The sequence below is a fragment of the Salvelinus fontinalis genome, chromosome 11, assembly GCF_029448725.1.
Source record: "Salvelinus fontinalis isolate EN_2023a chromosome 11, ASM2944872v1, whole genome shotgun sequence".
NCBI lineage: Eukaryota > Metazoa > Chordata > Actinopteri > Salmoniformes > Salmonidae > Salvelinus > Salvelinus fontinalis.
In genome coordinates, this window is record NC_074675.1 from 2,825,281 (window position 1) to 2,844,730 (window position 19,450).

At 51.4% G+C, this 19,450-nt stretch overlaps 2 protein-coding genes across 5 annotated transcripts in view; one reads left to right on the forward strand and one right to left on the reverse strand.

Annotated features, from left to right (window-relative positions):
• The window catches only part of LOC129864883 (PHD finger protein 21A-like), a 458,909-nt gene that overhangs the window by 124,208 nt on the left and 315,251 nt on the right, over positions 1–19,450 (forward strand). The window lies entirely within an intron of this gene.
• The window catches only part of LOC129864884 (rho GTPase-activating protein 8-like), an 84,967-nt gene continuing 71,738 nt past the window's right edge, over positions 6,222–19,450 (reverse strand). The window contains exons 10-13 of the mRNA XM_055937186.1: positions 19,112–19,189; positions 15,604–15,732; positions 14,061–14,164; positions 6,222–6,576 (exon numbers count right to left, since the gene is read on the reverse strand). Of these exons, the coding sequence (XP_055793161.1) occupies positions 6,379–6,576; positions 14,061–14,164; positions 15,604–15,732; positions 19,112–19,189 (509 nt within the window). The 3' untranslated portion in view covers positions 6,222–6,378. The remainder of the gene's footprint in view (positions 6,577–14,060; positions 14,165–15,603; positions 15,733–19,111; positions 19,190–19,450) is intronic.

A 19,450-nucleotide genomic window follows, 5' to 3' on the forward strand; every position in this document is an offset into this window, starting at 1 on the left:
TGTGATGGTAAAACACTGTGTGGAAACTTGATACTGTGATGTGTGTGTGTGTGATGGTAAAACACCGTGTGGAAACTTGATCCTTTGATTTGTGTGTGTGATGGTAAAACACTGTGTGGAAACTTGATACTGTGATGTGTGTGTGATGGTAAAACACTGTGTGGAAACTTGATACTGTGATGTGTGTTGTGATGGTAAAACACTGGGTGGAAACTTGATACTGTGATGTGTGTTGTGATGGTAAAACACTGGGTGGAAACTTGATACTGTGATGTGTGTTGTGATGGTAAAACACTGGGTGGAAACTTGATACTGTGATGTGTGTGTGATGGTAAAACACTGGGTGGAAACTTGATACTGTGATGTGTGTTGTGATGGTAAAACACTGTGTGGAAACTTGATACTGTGATGTGTGTTGTGATGGTGAAACCCTGGGTGGAAACTTTATACTGTGATGTGTGATGGTAAAACACTGTGTGGAAACTGGATACTGTGATGTGTGATGGTAAAACACTGTGTGGAAACTTGATACTGTGATGTGTGTGTGTGATGGTAAAACACTGTGTGGAAACTTGATACTGTGATGGTAAAACACTGGGTGGAAACTTGATACTGTGATGTGTGTGTGATGGTAAAACACTGTGTGGAAACTTGATACTGTGATGTGTGATGTGATGGTAAAACACTGGGTGGAAACTTTATACTGTGATGTGTGTGTGATGGTAAAACACTGTGTGGAAACTTGATACTGTGATGTGTGTTGTGATGGCAAAACACTGTGTGGAAACTTGATACTGTGATGTGTGTTGTGATGGTAAAACACTAATTAATTAATCTGTATCTTCACAACTATAACTGGTTCGGCGTGTATTCATTTTGTGAGGTGTTTACCAACGTTTATTTGCCATCAAGTAGTATGCTTTATTTCAAAAGTTTAAAAAAATGATATTCCTGCTGAAGTTCAGATGTTATTTTATTAAATGTTAAAACGTCCGTTCTCCTTGCGGTGAAGCCGCATTTACATCACATTCAGTCACCTAGCAGACACTCCCATCCAGAGAGATCCACAGGAGCAACCAGGGTCAAGCCCCCCCGCCCAGGGTCACAGGAACAACCAGGGTCAACCAGGGTCACAGGAACAACCAGGGTCAACCAGGGTCACAGGAGCAACCAGGGTCAAGCCCCCCCGCCCAGGGTCACAGGAACAACCAGGGTCAACCAGGGTCACAGGAGCAACCAGGGTCAAGCCCCCCCGCCCAGGGTCAACCAGGGTCACAGGAGCAACCAGGGTCAAGCCCCCCCGCCCAGGGTCACAGGAACAACCAGGGTCACAGGATCAACCAGGGTCAAGCCCCCCCCCACCCAGGGTCAACTAGGGTCACAGGAGCAACCAGGAGCAACCAGGGTCAAGCCCCCCCCACCCAGGGTCAACTAGGGTCACAGGATCAACCAGGGTCAAGCACCCCGCCCCAGGGGCACGGCCAACACATCTCCCACCAAGTCAAATCGGGGAGCAGCGACCAGCGACCAAGCTCGCAACCGCCAGGCCACCAAACATCCATTATCCCCGAACAGTTCCCGGCCGTTGCCCCGCAACCATGAAGGTCCAGGCGTCATCCTCCCCCTGGAAAAAAACGCTCTCCCTCCACTCCCCACCCCCAAAACACCACCCCCCAACAACCAACAAAATTAACAACTAGAGAAAAACAACAAAAATCAAAACAGCAAGGCATCTAGGACAACAAATCAAAACAGCAAGGTATCTAGGACAACAAATCAAAACAGCAAGGCATCTAGGACAACAAATCAAAACAGCAAGGCATCTAGGACAACAAATCAAAACAGCAAGGCATCTAGGACAACAAATCAAAACAGCAAGGCATCTAGGACAACAAATCAAAACAGCAAGGCATCTAGGACAACAAATCAAAACAGCAAGGCATCTAGGACAACAAATCAAAACAGCAAGGCATCTAGGAAAACAAATCTAAACAGCAAGGCATCTAGGACAACAAATCAAAACAGCAAGACATCTAGGACAACAAATCAAAACAGCAAGACATCTAGGACAACAAATCTAAACAGCAAGGCATCTAGAACAACAAATCAAAACAGCAAGGCATCTAGAACAACAAATCAAAACAGCAAGGCATCTAGGACAACAAATCAAAACAGCAAGGCATCTAGGACAACAAATCTAAACAGCAAGGCATCTAGGACAACAAATCTAAACAGCAAGGCATCTAGGACAACAAATCTAAACAGCAAGGCATCTAGGACAACAAATCTAAACAGCAAGGCATCTAGGACAACAAATCAAAACAGCAAGGCATCTAGGACAACAAATCAAAACAGCAAGGCATCTAGGACAACAAATCTAAACAGCAAGGCATCTAGGACAACAAATCAAAACAGCAAGGCATCTAGGACAACAAATCTAAACAGCAAGGCATCTAGGACAACAAATCAAAACAGCAAGGCATCTAGGACAACAAATCTAAACAGCAAGGCATCTAGGACAACAAATCTAAACAGCAAGGCATCTAGGACAACAAATCTAAACAGCAAGGCATCTAGGACAACAAATCAAAACAGCAAGGCATCTAGGACAACAAATCAAAACAGCAAGGCATCTAGGACAACAAATCAAAACAGCAAGGCATCTAGAACAACAAATCTAAACAGCAAGGCATCTAGGACAACAAATCTAAACAGCAAGGCATCTAGGACAACAAATCAAAACAGCAAGGCATCTAGGACAACAAATCTAAACAGCAAGGCATCTAGGACAACAAATCAAAACAGCAAGGCATCTAGGACAACAAATCTAAACAGCAAGGCATCTAGGACAACAAATCAAAACAGCAAGGCATCTAGGACAACACCAATCTAAACAGCAAGGCATCTAGGACAACAAATCAAAACAGCAAGGCATCTAGGACAACAAATCTAAACAGCAAGGCATCTAGAACAACAAATCAAAACAGCAAGGCATCTAGAACAACAAATCAAAACAGCAAGGCATCTAGGACAACAAATCTAAACAGCAAGGCATCTAGGACAACAAATCTAAACAGCAAGGCATCTAGGACAACAAATCTAAACAGCAAGGCATCTAGGACAACAAATCTAAACAGCAAGGCATCTAGAACAACAAATCAAAACAGCAAGGCATCTAGAACAACAAATCAAAACAGCAAGGCATCTAGGACAACACCAATCTAAACAGCAAGGCATCTAGGACAACAAATCAAAACAGCAAGGCATCTAGGACAACAAATCTAAACAGCAAGGCATCTAGAACAACAAATCAAAACAGCAAGGCATCTAGGACAACAAATCAAAACAGCAAGGCATCTAGGACAACAAATCAAAACAGCAAGGCATCTAGGACAACAAATCAAAACAGCATGGCATCTAGGACAACAAATCAAAACAGCAAGGTATCTAGGACAACAAATCAAAACAGCAAGGCATCTAGGACAACAAATCAAAACAGCAAGGCATCTAGGACAACAAATCAAAACAGCAAGGCATCTAGGACAACAAATCAAAACAGCAAGGCATCTAGGACAACAAATCAAAACAGCAAGACATCTAGGACAACAAATCAAAACAGCAAGGCATCTAGGACAACAAATCAAAACAGCAAGGCGAGATGTTTTTTCTTCTTTACCGTGTAAATCTTTATGGGCTTTTTCTAAGATAGAAATGAAAGAAAAATAAATCACTAGCTCAGATTAAACGAGTATGAAATTGTAATTCCCCTAATGCCATAAAAGCGTCCCATATTACAGTATATCAGGGCGTATCTTCAACCTCTATGTCGACATAATGGTAAAAAGTTTTTTAGTATTTAATACATTTAAGGGTCGTAAAGATGCCCTCTGTTTATTCTCCATATTCTGTCATTCTCCAAGTGTATTTTCTATGGGTGTAATTAAACATGATATTGGAGAATGATCTGATGTCACCAGGTCGTGGATTTTAGAACCCAGTAAATTGTTGAGAGCTTTTAAAATAAAAAAATAAAAATGGTCAATTCTCAAATAGATTTTATTTCAGAGAAATTGTTGTTTTTTGTAGTTGGGAATAGTCAATCATTAGGTATCCTGTAAATTATTTGTAGAAATTAAAATATTTAGCCTCTTTGGAGTTGCCTTGAATTTGCTTTTTTTTTATTGCTGTGTGTGTCAATCTTATCTAATGTATGATGTAGCTCACCTGCTAAAATAATACTTCCTGTCTGGATTTCATCTAATATTGCTTGAATTCTAGCTAAAATCCCCAGATTTGCCCCTGGTGTGATATATAATGAAATCAATGTGTATTTTTCACCACGTAGGGTACAATTCAATATTAGAAAACATCCTTGGTCCGTGTGCTGGGATAAGGGAGTACTATTATTTATCAGGATACCTACACCTCTGCTGTGACTACAGTAGGGGGCAGTATAGACCTCTGCTGTTACTACAGTAGGGGTCAGTATAGACCTCTGCTGTTACTACAGTAGGGGTCAGTATAGACCTCTGCTGTTACTACAGTAGGGGGCAGTATAGACCTCTGCTGTTACTACAGTAGGGGGCAGTATAGACCTCTGCTGTTATTACAGTAGGGGGCAGTATAGACCTCTGCTGTTACTACAGTAGGGGGCAGTATAGACCTCTGCTGTTATTACAGTAGGGGGCAGTATAGACCTCTGCTGTTACTACAGTAGGGGGCAGTATAGACCTCTCCAACCCAGCTCCTCTCTAAATATTCTATTTCTCCTTTTTTGAAATGTAACTCGTGCAGGAAAACCACAATCTGCTGACAATCTCTTTAAGTGTTCAACAACCATATGCCCCCCCCCCCTCCCCTCCCCTCCCCCCCATCATCATGAAGCCTGTGCACATTCACATGTATTAAGTTGGATTAGACAGATTTTAGCTTCTAGTTAATATATACATTACATACTGTATATAGAGTGTGGTGGGCATTCCATGGATAGTGACTGATAGTGTGAATATATAGTTAATATATACATTACGTACTGTATATAGAGCGCGGTGGACATGTGGGCTGAGCAGACGTCTAACAGAACACACAAGTCTCTATATGTCAGGACTTTTAATCTCCCAACTCCTCATGTACCAAAACAAAACTGGATTATGTCACAGGAGAAAGAAAAGGAGCAGATTTCTGGCAGCCATCTTGTTTCTGGGAGCCATCTTGTTTCTGGCAGCCATCTTGTTTCAGGAGCAACAGGTGGTTGGGAACTTTCTTCAAAACAGGTCATCCCAGTAGACAATCACAGCGTGTCTGTTTTGTTGGGTTGAGTAGCACGGTGTTGGGCTGTGCAGTGGAGCGTGTCCGTGGGGTGGTGGGCTGTGCTGGTATCGGGGCTGGTATTGGGGCTGGTATCGGGGGCTGGTATCGGGGGCTGGTATCGGGGGCAGGTATCGGGGCTGGTATCGGGGGCAGGTATCGGGGGCAGGTATCGGGGGCAGGTATCGGGGGCAGGTATCGGGGGCTGGTATCGGGGCTGGTATCGGGGGCTGGTATCGGGGGCTGGTATCGGGGGCTGGTATCGGGGCTGGTATCGGGGGCTGGTATCGGGGGCTGGTATCGGGGGCTGGTATCGGGGGCTGGTATCGGGGCAGGTATCGGGGGCTGGTATCGGGGCAGGTGTCGGGGGCAGGTATCGGGGCAGGTGTCGGGGGCAGGTATCGGGGCAGGTATCGGGGGCAGGTATCAGGGCAGGTATCGGGGGCTGGTATCGGGGGCTGGTATCGGGGGCAGGTATCGGGGCTGGTATCGGGACTGGTATCGGGGGCTAGTATCGGGGGCTAGTATCGGGGGCTAGTATCGGGGGCAGGTATCGGGGGCTGGTATCGGGGCTGGTATCGGGGGCTGGTATCGGGGGCTGGTATCGGGGGCTGGTATCGGGGGCTGGTATCGGGGGCTGGTATCGGGGGCTGGTATCGGGGGCTGGTATCGGGGGCTGGTATCGGGGGCTGGTATCGGGGGCTGGTATCGGGGGCTGGTATCGGGGGCTGGTATCGGGGGCTGGTATCGGGGGCAGGTATCGGGGGCTGGTATCGGGGGCTGGTATCGGGGCAGGTGTCGGGGGCAGGTATCGGGGGCTGGTATCGGGGGCTGGTATCGGGGGCTGGTATCGGGGGCTGGTATCGGGGGCAGGTATCGGGGGCTGGTATCGGGGGCTGGTATCAGGGCTGGTATCGGGGGCTGGTATCGGGGCTGGTATCAGGGCTGGTATCAGGGCTGGTATCAGGGCTGGTATCAGGGCTGGTATCAGGGCTGGTATCAGGGCTGGTATCAGGGCTGGTATCAGGGCTGGTATCAGGGCTGGTATCAGGGCTGGTATCAGGGCTGGTATCAGGGCAGTACCTCTGCTCGTGGGCAGCGGGAGCTGAAGACTGTATGGTAATGTTCTATAAGGATCTCAGTGAAGATGTTGAGCGGTGTTAGAGATGTCAGAGAGACAGAGCCCTGAGAAGGCCAGGACAGATTGACACCAAACACACAAGCCAGGTTGGAGGGAGACATCTTGTTGATGATACTCTGCTGAGAGACCTGGAGGAGGGAGAGGGAGAGGAGGGAGAGAGGGAGAGGAGGAGGGGAAGAGGGAGAGAGAGAGTGTTTACACTTGATCCTGACTAAACAGACTGCCATTCAACCTGGTCCACATATAAAATGGTAACATCCTAATGATCTGTCCCCCGTCAGTCCACAGTCCGGCCCGGTCTGACGACAAGTCCCCCGTCAGCCCGGTCGGATAACCAGCCGTCCCCCGTCAGCCCGGTCTGATAACCAGCCGTCCCCCGTCTGATAACCAGCCGTCCCCCGTCTGATAACCAGCCGTCCCCCGTCTGATAACCAGCCGTCCCCCGTCTGATAACCAGCCGTCCCCCGTCTGATAACCAGCCGTCCCCCGTCTGATAACCAGCCGTCCCCCGTCTGATAACCAGCCGTCCCCCGTCTGATAACCAGCCGTCCCCCGTCTGATAACCAGCCGTCCCCCGTCTGATAACCAGCCGTCCCCCGTCTGATAACCAGCCGTCCCCCGTCTGATAACCAGCCGTCCCCCGTCTGATAACCAGCCGTCCCCCGTCTGATAACCAGCCGTCCCCCGTCTGATAACCAGCCGTCCCCCGTCTGATAACCAGCCGTCCCCCGTCTGATAACCAGCCGTCCCCCGTCTGATAACCAGCCGTCCCCCGTCTGATAACCAGCCGTCCCCCGTCTGATAACCAGCCGTCCCCCGTCTGATAACCAGCCGTCCCCCGTCTGATAACCAGCCGTCCCCCGTCTGATAACCAGCCGTCCCCCGTCTGATAACCAGCCGTCCCCCGTCTGATAACCAGCCGTCCCCCGTCTGATAACCAGCCGTCCCCCGTCTGATAACCAGTCGGCCCGGTCTGATAACCAGTCGGCCCGGTCTGTTAACCAGTCGGCCCCGTCTGATAACCAGTCGTCCCCCGTCTGATAACCAGTCGTCCCCCGTCTGATAACCAGTCGTCCCCCGTCTGATAACCAGTCGTCCCCCGTCTGATAACCAGTCGTCCCCCGTCTGATAACCAGTCGTCCCCCGTCTGATAACCAGTCGTCCCCCGTCTGATAACCAGTCGTCCCCCGTCTGATAACCAGTCGTCCCCCGTCTGATAACCAGTCGTCCCCCGTCTGATAACCAGTCGTCCCCCGTCTGATAACCAGTCGTCCCCCGTCTGATAACCAGTCGTCCCCCGTCTGATAACCAGTCGTCCCCCGTCTGATAACCAGTCGTCCCCCGTCTGATAACCAGTCGTCCCCCGTCTGATAACCAGTCGTCCCCCGTCTGATAACCAGTCGTCCCCCGTCTGATAACCAGTCGTCCCCCGTCTGATAACCAGTCGTCCCCCGTCTGATAACCAGTCGTCCCCCGTCTGATAACCAGTCGTCCCCCGTCTGATAACCAGTCGTCCCCCGTCTGATAACCAGTCGTCCCCCGTCTGATAACCAGTCGTCCCCGGTCTGATAACCAGTCGGCCCGGTCTGATAACCAGTCGGCCCGGTCTGATAACCAGTCGGCCCGGTCTGATAACCAGTCGGCCCGGTCTGATAACCAGTCCCCGGTCTGATAACCAGTCCCCGGTCTGATAACCAGTCCCCGGTCTGATAACCAGTCCCCCAGTCAGTCCGGTCTGATAACCAGTCGCCCTTTCTGATAACCAGTCTAACAGCACCCAGGACAGATCTGACTAGATGATACAGACTAATACAGTCTCACCATATTAACCTGTGAGTTACAGACAATCAGTATTATATTAACATGGGAAGTGAACGTAAAGTCCCAGACAGTGAAGCTCAGCATTATATTAACATGGGAAGTGAATGTAAAGTCCCAGAGAGTGAAACTCAGTATTATATTAACATGGGAAGTGAATGTAAAGTCCCAGAGAGTGAAACTCAGTATTATATTAACATGGGAAGTGAACGTAAAGTCCCAGAGAGTGAAGCTCAGCATTATATTAACATGGGAAGTGAATGTAAAGTCCCAGAGAGTGAAACTCAGTATTATATTAACATGGGAAGTGAACGTAAAGTCCCAGAGAGTGAAGCTCAGCATTATTCTGTCTATTGGAGAACTTTATTACATAGCCTGGGAGTCCTTACAATCTGGATCAGAGATAGCCCTCGTCCCAAATGGCTCCCTATTCTCTATGGGCCTCCTGGTCAAAGGTAGTGCACTATATAGGGGCCAGGGTGCTGTTAGGGACACACCTCCAGTCTTCCTGTCTGAGGCCTTGTGGGTTAGTTCTGGTTAGTTCTGGTTAGTTCTGGTTAGTTAAGGTCAGTGTGAACGGAGGAGTTTCTACAATTGAAACCTCATCATTCCACATGGGAGGAAAAGGGGAAGTGGGTTAGTTCTGGTTAGTTCTGGTTAGTTCTGGTTAGTTAAGGTCAGTGTGAACGGAGGGGTTTCGGAGGGGTTTCTACAATTGAAAGCTCAGCATTTCACATGGGAGAAAAGGGGAAGTGGGTTTGATTTCTCTCAACAGTGGAATATTATTGTATTGGTCTGTTTCTGTTGGTCAGGCCTTTTCTAAAATGTCTACACGGCATTAATATAGCGGTGCATTTGGTTTTACAGCCCCCCCCCTCCCAAAGAAAAACAGGCATTTTCATGAATATTTATTCAGCGGGCTTTGAGATGTCGTATCTTAAGGACATTACATTGTGTAAAGAGAGTCTGCCTTCATATGAAGAACAAAGGCCTTTGAGAAGTTATGGCGGTTGGGTTGTATTCTGGAGCCAGAACATCAGCCTGTTGAACGTGATAGGAGGATAATGATGATCTGGTTCTGATCAGAGCGGTACATCAGCCAGAACATCAGCCTGTTGAACGTGATAGGAGGATAATGATGATCTGGTTCTGATCAGAGCGGTACATCAGCCAGAACATCAACCTGTTGAACGTGATAGGAGGATAATGATGATGTGGTTCTGATCAGAGCGGTACATCAGCCAGAACATCAGCCTGTTGAACGTGATAGGAGGATAATGATGATCTGGTTCTGATCAGAGCGGTACATCGGCCAGAACATCAGCCTGTTGAACGTGATAGGAGGATAATGATGATCTGGTTCTGATCAGAGCGGTACATCAGCCAGAACATCAACCTGTTGAACGTGATAGGAGGATAATGATGATGTGGTTCTGATCAGAGCGGTACATCAGCCAGAACATCAACCTGTTGAACGTGATAGGAGGATAATGGTGTGGTTCTGATCAGAGCGGTACATCAGCCAGAACATCAACCTGTTGAACGTGATAGGAGGATAATGGTGTGGTTCTGATCATGGGCAGGAAGCAGAGCGGTACATGAGCACTATGGTGTTGCGTGCGGTGTTGTGTGTTGCCGTGCTGTGTTGTGTGTCGCCGTGCGGTGCTGTGTGTCGCCGTGCGGTGCTGTGTCATGTTGTGTGTCGCTGTGCGGTGTTGTGTGTCGCCGTGCGGTGCTGTGTGTCGCCGTGCGGTGCTGTGTGTCGCCGTGCGGTGCTGTGTGTCGCCGTGCGGTGTTGTGTGTCGCCGTGCGGTGTTGTGTGTCGCCGTGCGGTGTTGTGTGTCGCCGTGCGGTGTTGTGTGTTGCCGTGCGGTGTTGTGTGTTGCCGTGCGGTGTTGTGTGTCGCCGTGCGGTGTTGTGTCATGTTGTGTGTCGCTGTGCGGTGTTGTGTGTCGCCGTGCGGTGCTGTGTGTCGCCGTGCGGTGCTGTGTGTCGCCGTGCGGTGTTGTGTGTCGCCGTGCGGTGTTGTGTGTCGCCGTGCGGTGTTGTGTGTCGCCGTGCGGTGTTGTGTGTCGCCGTGCGGTGTTGTGTGTTGCCGTGCGGTGTTGTGTGTTGCCGTGCGGTGTTGTGTCATGTTGTGTGTTGCCGTGTGGTGTTGTGTGTTGCCGTGCGGTGTTGTGTCATGTTGTGTGTTGCCGTGCGGTGTTGTGTGTTGCCGTGCGGTGTTGTGTGTTGCCGTGCGGTGTTGTGTCATGTTGTGTGTTGCCGTGCGGTGTTGTGTGTTGCCGTGCGGTGTTGTGTCATGTTGTGTGTCGCCGTGTGGTGTTGTGTGTTGCCGTGCGGTGTTGTGTCATGTTGTGTGTTGCCGTGCGGTGTTGTGTCATGTTGTGTGTTGCCGTGCGGTGTTGTGTCATGTTGTGTGTTGCCGTGCGGTGTTGTGTGTTGCCGTGCGGTGTTGTGTCATGTTGTGTGTTGCCGTGCGGTGTTGTGTGTTGCCGTGCGGTGTTGTGTGTTGCCGTGCGGTGTTGTGTCATGTTGTGTGTTGCCGTGCGGTGTTGTGTGTTGCCGTGCGGTGTTGTGTCATGTTGTGTGTTGCCGTGCGGTGGTATGTGTTGCCGTGCGGTGTTGTGTGTTGTCGTGCGGTGTTGTGTGTTGCCGTGCGGTGTTGTGTCATGTTGTGTGTTGCCGTGCGGTGTTGTGTCATGTTGTGTGTTGCCGTGCGGTGTTGTGTCATGTTGTGTGTTGCCGTGCGGTGTTGTGTGTTGCCGTGCGGTGTTGTGTCATGTTGTGTGTTGCCGTGTGGTGTTGTGTGTTGTCGTGCGGTGTTGTGTGTCGCCGTGCGGTGTTGTGTGTTGCCGTGCGGTGTTGTGGTGTTGTGTGTTGCCGTGCGGTGTTGTGTGTTGCCGTGCGGTGTTGTGTCATGTGTGTTGCCGTGCGGTGTTGTGTGTCGCCGTGCGGTGTTGTGTCTCGCCGTGCGGTGTTGTGTCATGTTGTGTGTTGCCGTGCGGTGTTGTGTGTCGCCGTGCGGTGTTGTGTGTCGCCGTGCGGTGTTGTGTGTCGCCGTGCGGTGTTGTGTGTCGCCGTGCGGTGTTGTGTGTCGCCGTGCGGTGTTGTGTGTCGCCGTGCGGTGTTGTGTGTCGCCGTGCGGTGTTGTGTGTCGCCGTGCGGTGTTGTGTGTCGCCGTGCGGTGTTGTGTGTCGCCGTGCGGTGTTGTGTGTTGCCGTGCGGTGTTGTGTCATGTGTGTTGCCGTGCGGTGTTGTGTGTCGCCGTGCGGTGTTGTGTCATGTTGTGTGTTGCCGTGCGGTGTTGTGTCATGTTGTGTGTCGCCGTGTGGTGTTGTGTGTTGCCGTGCGGTGTTGTGTGTTGCCGTGCGGTGTTGTGTGTTGTTGTGCGGTGTTGTGTGTTGCCGTGCGGTGTTGTGTGTTGTTGTGCGGTGTTGTGTGTCGCCGTGCGGTGTTGTGTGTCGCCGTGCGGTGTTGTGTGTCGCCGTGCGGTGTTGTGTGTCGCCGTGCGGTGTTGTGTGTCGCCGTGCGGTGTTGTGTGTCGCCGTGCGGTGTTGTGTGTCGCAGTGCGGTGTTGTGTGTCGCCGTGCGGTGTTGTGTGTTGCCGTGCGGTGTTGTGTCATGTTGTGTGTCGCCGTGCGGTGTTGTGTGTTGCCGTGCGGTGTTGTGTGTTGCCGTGCGGTGTTGTGTGTTGCCGTGCGGTGTTGTGTGTTGCCGTGCGGTGTTGTGTCATGTTGTGTGTTGCCGTGCGGTGTTGTGTGTTGCCGTGTGGTGTTGTGTGGTGTTGTGTGTTGTCGTGCGGTGTTGTGTGTTGCCGTGCGGTGTTGTGTCATGTTGTGTGTTGCCGTGCGGCGTTGTGTGTCGCCGTGCGGTGTTGTGTGTCGCCGTGCGGTGTTGTGTGTTGCCGTGCGGTGTTGTGTCATGTTGTGTGTTGCCGTGCGGTGTTGTGTGTTGCCGTGCGGTGTTGTGTGTTGCCGTGTGGTGTTGTGTGTTGCCGTGTGGTGTTGTGTGTTGCCGTGCGGTGTTGTGTCATGTTGTGTGTTGCCGTGTGGTGTTGTGTGTTGCCGTGCGGTGTTGTGTGTTGCCGTGCGGTGTTGTGTCATGTTGTGTGTTGCCGTGCGGTGTTGTGTGTTGCCGTGCGGTGTTGTGTGTCGCCGTGCGGTGTTGTGTCATGTTGTGTGTTGCCGTGCGGTGTTGTGTGTTGCCGTGCGGTGTTGTGTGTCGCCGTGCGGTGTTGTGTGTTGCCGTGCGGTGTTGTGTGTTGCCGTGCGGTGTTGTGTCATGTTGTGTGTTGCCGTGCGGTGTTGTGTCATGTTGTGTGTTGCCGTGCGGTGTTGTGTCATGTTGTGTGTTGCCGTGCGGTGTTGTGTGTTGCCGTGCGGTGTTGTGTGTTGCCGTGCGGTGTTGTGTGTTGCCGTGCGGTGTTGTGTGTTGCCGTGCGGTGTTGTGTGTTGCCGTGTCATGTTGTGTGTTGCCGTGTGGTGTTGTGTGTTGCCGTGCGGTGTTGTGTGTTGCCGTGTGGTGTTGTGTGTTGCCGTGTGGTGTTGTGTGTTGCCGTGCGGTGTTGTGTCATGTTGTGTGTTGCCGTGTGGTGTTGTGTGTTGCCGTGCGGTGTTGTGTGTTGCCGTGCGGTGTTGTGTCATGTTGTGTGTTGCCGTGCGGTGTTGTGTGTTGCCGTGCGGTGTTGTGTGTCGCCGTGCGGTGTTGTGTGTCGCCGTGCGGTGTTGTGTATCGCCGTGCGGTTTTGTGTGTTGCCGTGCGGTGTTGTGTGTTGCCGTGTGGTGTTGTGTGTTGCCGTGCGGTGTTGTGTGTCGCCGTGCGGTGTTGTGTCATGTTGTGTGTTGCCGTGCGGTGTTGTGTCATGTTGTGTGTCGCCGTGCGGTGTTGTGTGTTGCCGTGCGGTGTTGTGTGTTGTCGTGCGGTGTTGTGTCATGTTGTGTGTTGCCGTGCGGTGTTGTGTCATGTTGTGTGTCGCCGTGCGGTGTTGTGTGTTGCCGTGTGGTGTTGTGTGTTGCCGTGCGGTGTTGTGTCATGTTGTGTGTTGTCGTGCGGTGTTGTGTCATGTTGTGTGTTGCCGTGCGGTGTTGTGTGTTGTCGTGCGGTGTTGTGTCATGTTGTGTGTTGCCGTGCGGTGTTGTGTGTTGCCGTGCGGTGTTGTGTCATGTTGTGTGTTGCCGTGTGGTGTTGTGTGTTGCCGTGCGGTGTTGTGTCATGTTGTGTGTTGCCGTGCGGTGTTGTGTCATGTTGTGTGTTGCCGTGTGGTGTTGTGTGTTGCCGTGCGGTGTTGTGTCATGTTGTGTGTCGCCGTGCGGTGTTGTGTCATGTTGTGTGTTGCCGTGCGGCGTTGTGTGTCGCCGTGCGGTGTTGTGTGTCGCCGTGCGGTGTTGTGTGTCGCCGTGCGGTGTTGTGTGTCGCCGTGCGGTGTTGTGTGTCGCCGTGCGGTGTTGTGTGTCGCCGTGCGGTGTTGTGTGTCGCCGTGCGGTGTTGTGTGTCGCCGTGCGGTGTTGTGTGTCGCCGTGCGGTGTTGTGTGTCGCCGTGCGGTGTTGTGTGTCGCCGTGCGGTGTTGTGTGTCGCCGTGCGGTGTTGTGTGTCGCCGTGCGGTGTTGTGTGTCGCCGTGCGGTGTTGTGTGTCGCCGTGCGGTGTTGTGTGTCGCCGTGCGGTGTTGTGTGTCGCCGTGCGGTGTTGTGTGTCGCCGTGCGGTGTTGTGTGTCGCCGTGCGGTGTTGTGTGTCGCCGTGCGGTGTTGTGTGTCGCCGTGCGGTGTTGTGTGTCGCCGTGCGGTGTTATTACCATGTTCAGGAAACAGAGCAGGTACTTCAACACCATGTAGTTGTGTTCTGGAAGACTCTCTAGGATGTGTTTACAGGTGCTCACTCGTAGACTGCTCTCCACTCCTGGAACAACAAGCTGTATGTCACACATTACAATGCATGTTGAGGTTCTCGATAGACCGTGGTGACCCAGTCTGTTTCATATGTGACCCAATTCAGGAAGTTGGGCAATTGATGCAGGTTTCCTACTTCACAATGGTCTGGGATCTGGAGATTTGAATTCCAATCTTGTCCTAAACTGGGACATGCTTAACACCCCGGCCGTCCTACAATCTAAGCTAGACGCCCTCAATCTCACACAAATTATCAAGGAACCTACCAGGTACAACCCTAAATCCGTAACCATGGGCACCCTCATCCTGACCAACTTGCCCTCTAAATACACCTCTGCTGTCTTCAACCAGGATATCAGCGATCACTGCCTCATTGCCTGCGTCCGTTAGGGGTCTGCGGTCAAACGACCTCCACTCATCACTGTCAAACGCTCCCTAAAACACTTCAGCGAGCAGCCCTTTCTAATCGACCTGGCCCGGGTATCCTGGAAGGATATTAACCTCATCCCGTCAGTAGAGGATGCCTGGTTGCTCTTTAAAAGTGCTTTCCTCACCATCTTAAATAAGCATGCCCCTTTCAAAAAAATTACAAATAAGAACAGATATAGCCCTTGGTTCACCCCAGACTGCCCTTGACCAGCACAAAAACATCCTGTGGCGTACTGAATTAGCATCGAATAGCCCCCGCGATATGCAACTTTTCCAGGAAGTCAGGAACCAATATACACAAGCAGTTAGGAAAGCAAAGGCTAGCTTTTTCAAACAGAAATGTGCATCCTGCAGCACTAATTCCCAAAAGGTTCTGGGACACTGTAAAGTCCATGGAGAATGAGAGCACCTCCTCCCAGCTGCCCACTGCTCTGAAGATAGGAAACACTTTCACCACCGATAAATCCACGATAATCGATAATTTCAATAAGCATTTTTCTATGGCTGGCCATGCTTTCCACCTGGCTACCCCAACCCCGGGCCAACAGCTCTGCACCCCCTGCAGAAACTTGCCCAAGCCCCCCCCCCCCCCCCCCCCCCCCCGCTTCCCCTTCACACAAATCCAGACAGCTGATGTTCTGAAAGAGCTGCAAAATCTGTATCCCTACAAATCAGCTGGGATAGACAATCTGGACCCTCTCTTTCTAAAATGATCTGCCGAAATTATTGCAATCCCTATTAGTAGCCCTCGCCTGGTTCACCAACTACTTCTCAGACAGAGTTCAGTATGTCAAATCGGAGGGCCTGTTGTCCGGACCTCTGGCAGTCTCTATGGGGGTGCCACAGGGTTCAATTCTTGGGTCGACTCTTTTCTCTGTATACATCAATGATGTTGCTCTTGCTAACCCTAACCCTGACAGAGAACTCTAGAAAAACACTTTTTTATTGGACCCGTGTCCTACGTGTCACAACATTGTGTTAGCCTGCTGAGCTAAAGCCTCGGCAGGCACATGTACTTACGGACTATGTCCTGTATCTGGCGGTAGAGGGGGAAGGTGAGCAGGGGTTCAGGTAGCTCTCTGAGGAAGGTCTTCAGGATGACAGCAGGCACATGGATGTCTCCATACTGCTCGAACACCACTGGCTTCCCTGAGGAGGAGAGAGACCTGATAACAGACTGAGCTTCCCTGAGGAGGAGAGAGACCTGATAACAGACTAACTGAGCTTCCCTGAGGAGGAGAGAGACCTGATAACAGACTAACTGAGCTTCCCTGAGGAGGAGAGACAGAGACCTGATAACAGACTAGCTGAGCTTCCCTGAGGAGACACATAGACCTGATAAACAGACTAACTGAGCTTCCCTGAGGAGGAGACACAGAGACCTGATAACAGACTAACTGAGCTTCCCTGAGGAGGAGAGACAGAGACCTGATAACAGACTAACTGAGCTTCCCTGAGGAGGAGAGACAGAGACCCGATAACAGACTAACTGAGCTTCCCTGAGGAGGAGACACATAGACCTGATAAACAGACTAACTGAGCTTCCCTGAGGAGGAGAAACAGAGACCTGATAACAGACTAAATAAGCTTCCCTGAGGAGGAGAAACAGAGACCTGATAACAGACTAAATGAGCTTCCCTGAGGAGGAGACAGAGACCTGATAACAGACTAACTGAGCTTCCCTGAGGATGACAAATACCTGATAACAGACTAACTGAGCTTCCCTGAGGAGGAGACACAGAGACCTGATAACAGACTAACTGAGCTTCCCTGAGGAGAGACAGAGACCTGATAACAGACTAACTGAGCTTCCCTGAGGAGGAGACACAGAGACCTGATAACAGACTAAATAAGCTTCCCTGAGGAGGAGAAACAGAGACCCGATAACAGACTAAATGAGCTTCCCTGAGGAGGAGACACAGAGACCTGATAACAGACTAACTGAGCTTCCCTGAGGAGGACAAAGACCTGATAACAGACTAACTGAGCTTCCCTGAGGAGGAGACACAGAGACCTGATAACAGACTAACTGAGCTTCCCTGAGGAGGACAAAGACCTGATAACAGACTAACTGCGCTTCCCTGAGGAGGAGACAGAGACCTGATAACAGACTAACTGAGCTTCCCTGAGGAGGAGACACAGAGACCTGATAACAGACTAACTGCGCTTCCCTGAGGAGGAGACACAGAGACCTGATAACAGACTAACTGAGCTTCCCTGAGGAGGATAAAGACCTGATAACAGACTAACTGAGCTTCCCTGAGGAGGATAAAGACCTGATAACAGACTAACTGAGCTTCCCTGAGGAGGATAAAGACCTGATAACAGACTAAAATGAGCTTCCCTGAGGAGGATAAAGACCTGATAACAGACTAACTGAGCTTCCCTGAGGAGGATAAAGACCTGATAACAGACTAACTGAGCTTCCCTGAGGAGGAGACACAGAGACCTGATAACAGACTAACTGAGCTTCCCTGAGGAGGAGACACAGAGACCTGATAACAGACAAACTGAGCTTCCCTGAGGAGGAGAGACAGAGACCTGATAACAGACTAAATGAGCAGTTAAAAACCTGGACCACAGATTCATCCTCTGACAGATGGCGGCCATTGGACTTGTTTATCAATACTGAGCACACAGGATATCTGAGTCCAGAGTGAAACCATTCCATGGACAACCCTGACGCAAATGATACATTCATAGTATTGAAATGGAATTATTAATTGTTATAATTGTCATGTTTTCTACAAATCTCTCTCTGTACTGGATCTAGTGTGCGGTTGATTGGTTCACCATGTTCTCAGACAGGAAGTGGTTGGGGGGACATGAGGCTGTGATGTCATCAGAGGAGATAGAGGTTGATCTGGATTATTATTGATCTCTGCTTCCTGGTAGTGAGAGATAAAAGCTCCGCCTCTGGCCCCAGGAGACCCCGCTAGTGCCCCGCCTCTGGGCCCCCGAGAGACCTCGCCTCTGGGCCCCCGAGAGACCTCGCCTCTGGGCCCCCGAGAGACACCGCCTCTGGGCCCCCGAGAGACACCGCCTCTGGGCCCCCGAGAGACACCGCCTCTGGGCCCCCGAGAGACCCCGCCTCTGGGCCCCCGAGAGACCCCGCCTCTGGGCCCCCGAGAGACCCCGCCTCTGGGCCCCCGAGAGACCCCGCCTCTGGGCCCCCGAGAGACCCCGCCTCTGGGCCCCCGAGAGACCCCGCCTCTGGGCCCCCGAGAGACCCCGCCTCTGGGCCCCCGAGAGACCCCGCCTCTGGGCCCCCGAGAGACCCCGCCTCTGGGCCCCCGAGAGACCCCGCCTCTGGGCCCCCGAGAGACCCCGCCTCTGGGCCCCCGAGAGACCCCGCCTCTGGGCCCCCGAGAGACCCCGCCTCTGGGCCCCCGAGAGACCCCGCCTCTGGGCCCCCGAGAGACCCCGCCTCTGGGCCCCCGAGAGACCCCGCCTCTGGGCCCCCGAGAGACCCCGCCTCTGGGCCCCCGAGAGACCCCGCCTCTGGGCCCCCGAGAGACCCCGCCTCTGGGCCCCCGAGAGACCCCGCCTCTGGGCCGCCGAGAGACCCCGCCTCTGGGCCGCCGAGAGACCCCGCCTCTGGGCCGCCGAGAGACCCCGCCTCTGGGCCGCCGAGAGACCCCGCCTCTGGGCCGCCGAGAGACCCCGCCTCTGGGCCGCCGAGAGACCCCGCCTCTGGCCGCCGAGAGACCCCGCCTCTGGGCCCCGAGAGACCCCGCCTCTGGGCCCCGAGAGACCCCGCCTCTGGGCCCCGAGAGACCCAGCACGGCCCTGCCTCGGCTCACAGTTCCAGCTCCTCTCCCTCTGGTTAAAGAGCTTATAGGAGGTTATAAAGGTTATTATGGATGTTATTATGGATGTTATAGAGGTTCCATCTCACCCTGGTTGTAGAGCTAGAGGTTATAAAGGTTATTATGGATGTTATAGAGGTTATAAAGGTTATTATGGATGTTATTATGGATGTTATAGAGGTTATAAAGGTTATTATGGATGTTATAGAGGTTATAAAGTTTATTATGGATGTTATTATGGATGTTATAGAGGTTCCATCTCACCCTGGTTATAGAGCTAGAGGTTATAAATGTTATTATGGAGGTTATAGAGGTTTCATCTCACCCTGGTTAAAGAGCTTATAGGAGGTTATAAAGGTTATTATGGAGGTTATAGAGGTTTCATCTCACCCTGGTTGTAGAGCTAGAGGTTATAAAGGTTATTATGGATGTTATATAGAGGTTATAAAGGTTATTATGGATGTTATTATGGATGTTATAGAGGTTATAAAGGTTATTATGGATGTTATAGAGGTTTCATCTCACCCTGGTTGTAGAGCTAATAGAGGTTATAAAGGTTATTATAGAGGTTATAGAGGTTATAAAGGTTATTATGGATGTAATAGAGGTTATAAAGGTTATTATGGATGTTATAGAGGTTCCACCTCACCCTGCCCTGGTTGTAGAGCTTATAGGAGGTTATAAAGGTTATTATGGATGTTATAGAGGTTCCAACTCACCCTGGTTGTAGAGCTTCTGGACGTCCTTGATGAGCTGAACACGAGCTGACCTCCTGAAGATACCTTCTGTCTGGAGGCCTGAGGAGAGGTGGGAGGGAGTGAAAGGCTTCAACTACTATTACTGTAGAGGTCCTGTACCTGAAGATACCTTCTGTCTGGAGGCCTGAGGAGAGGTGGGAGGGAGTGAAAGGCTTCAACTACTATTACTGTAGAGGTCCTGTACCTGAAGATACCTTCTGTCTGGAGGCCTGAGGAGAGGTGGGAGGGAGTGAAAAGCTTCAACTACTATTACTGTAGAGGTCTTGTACCTGATCCAAGGTCCTATCAGACAGCTCCTAC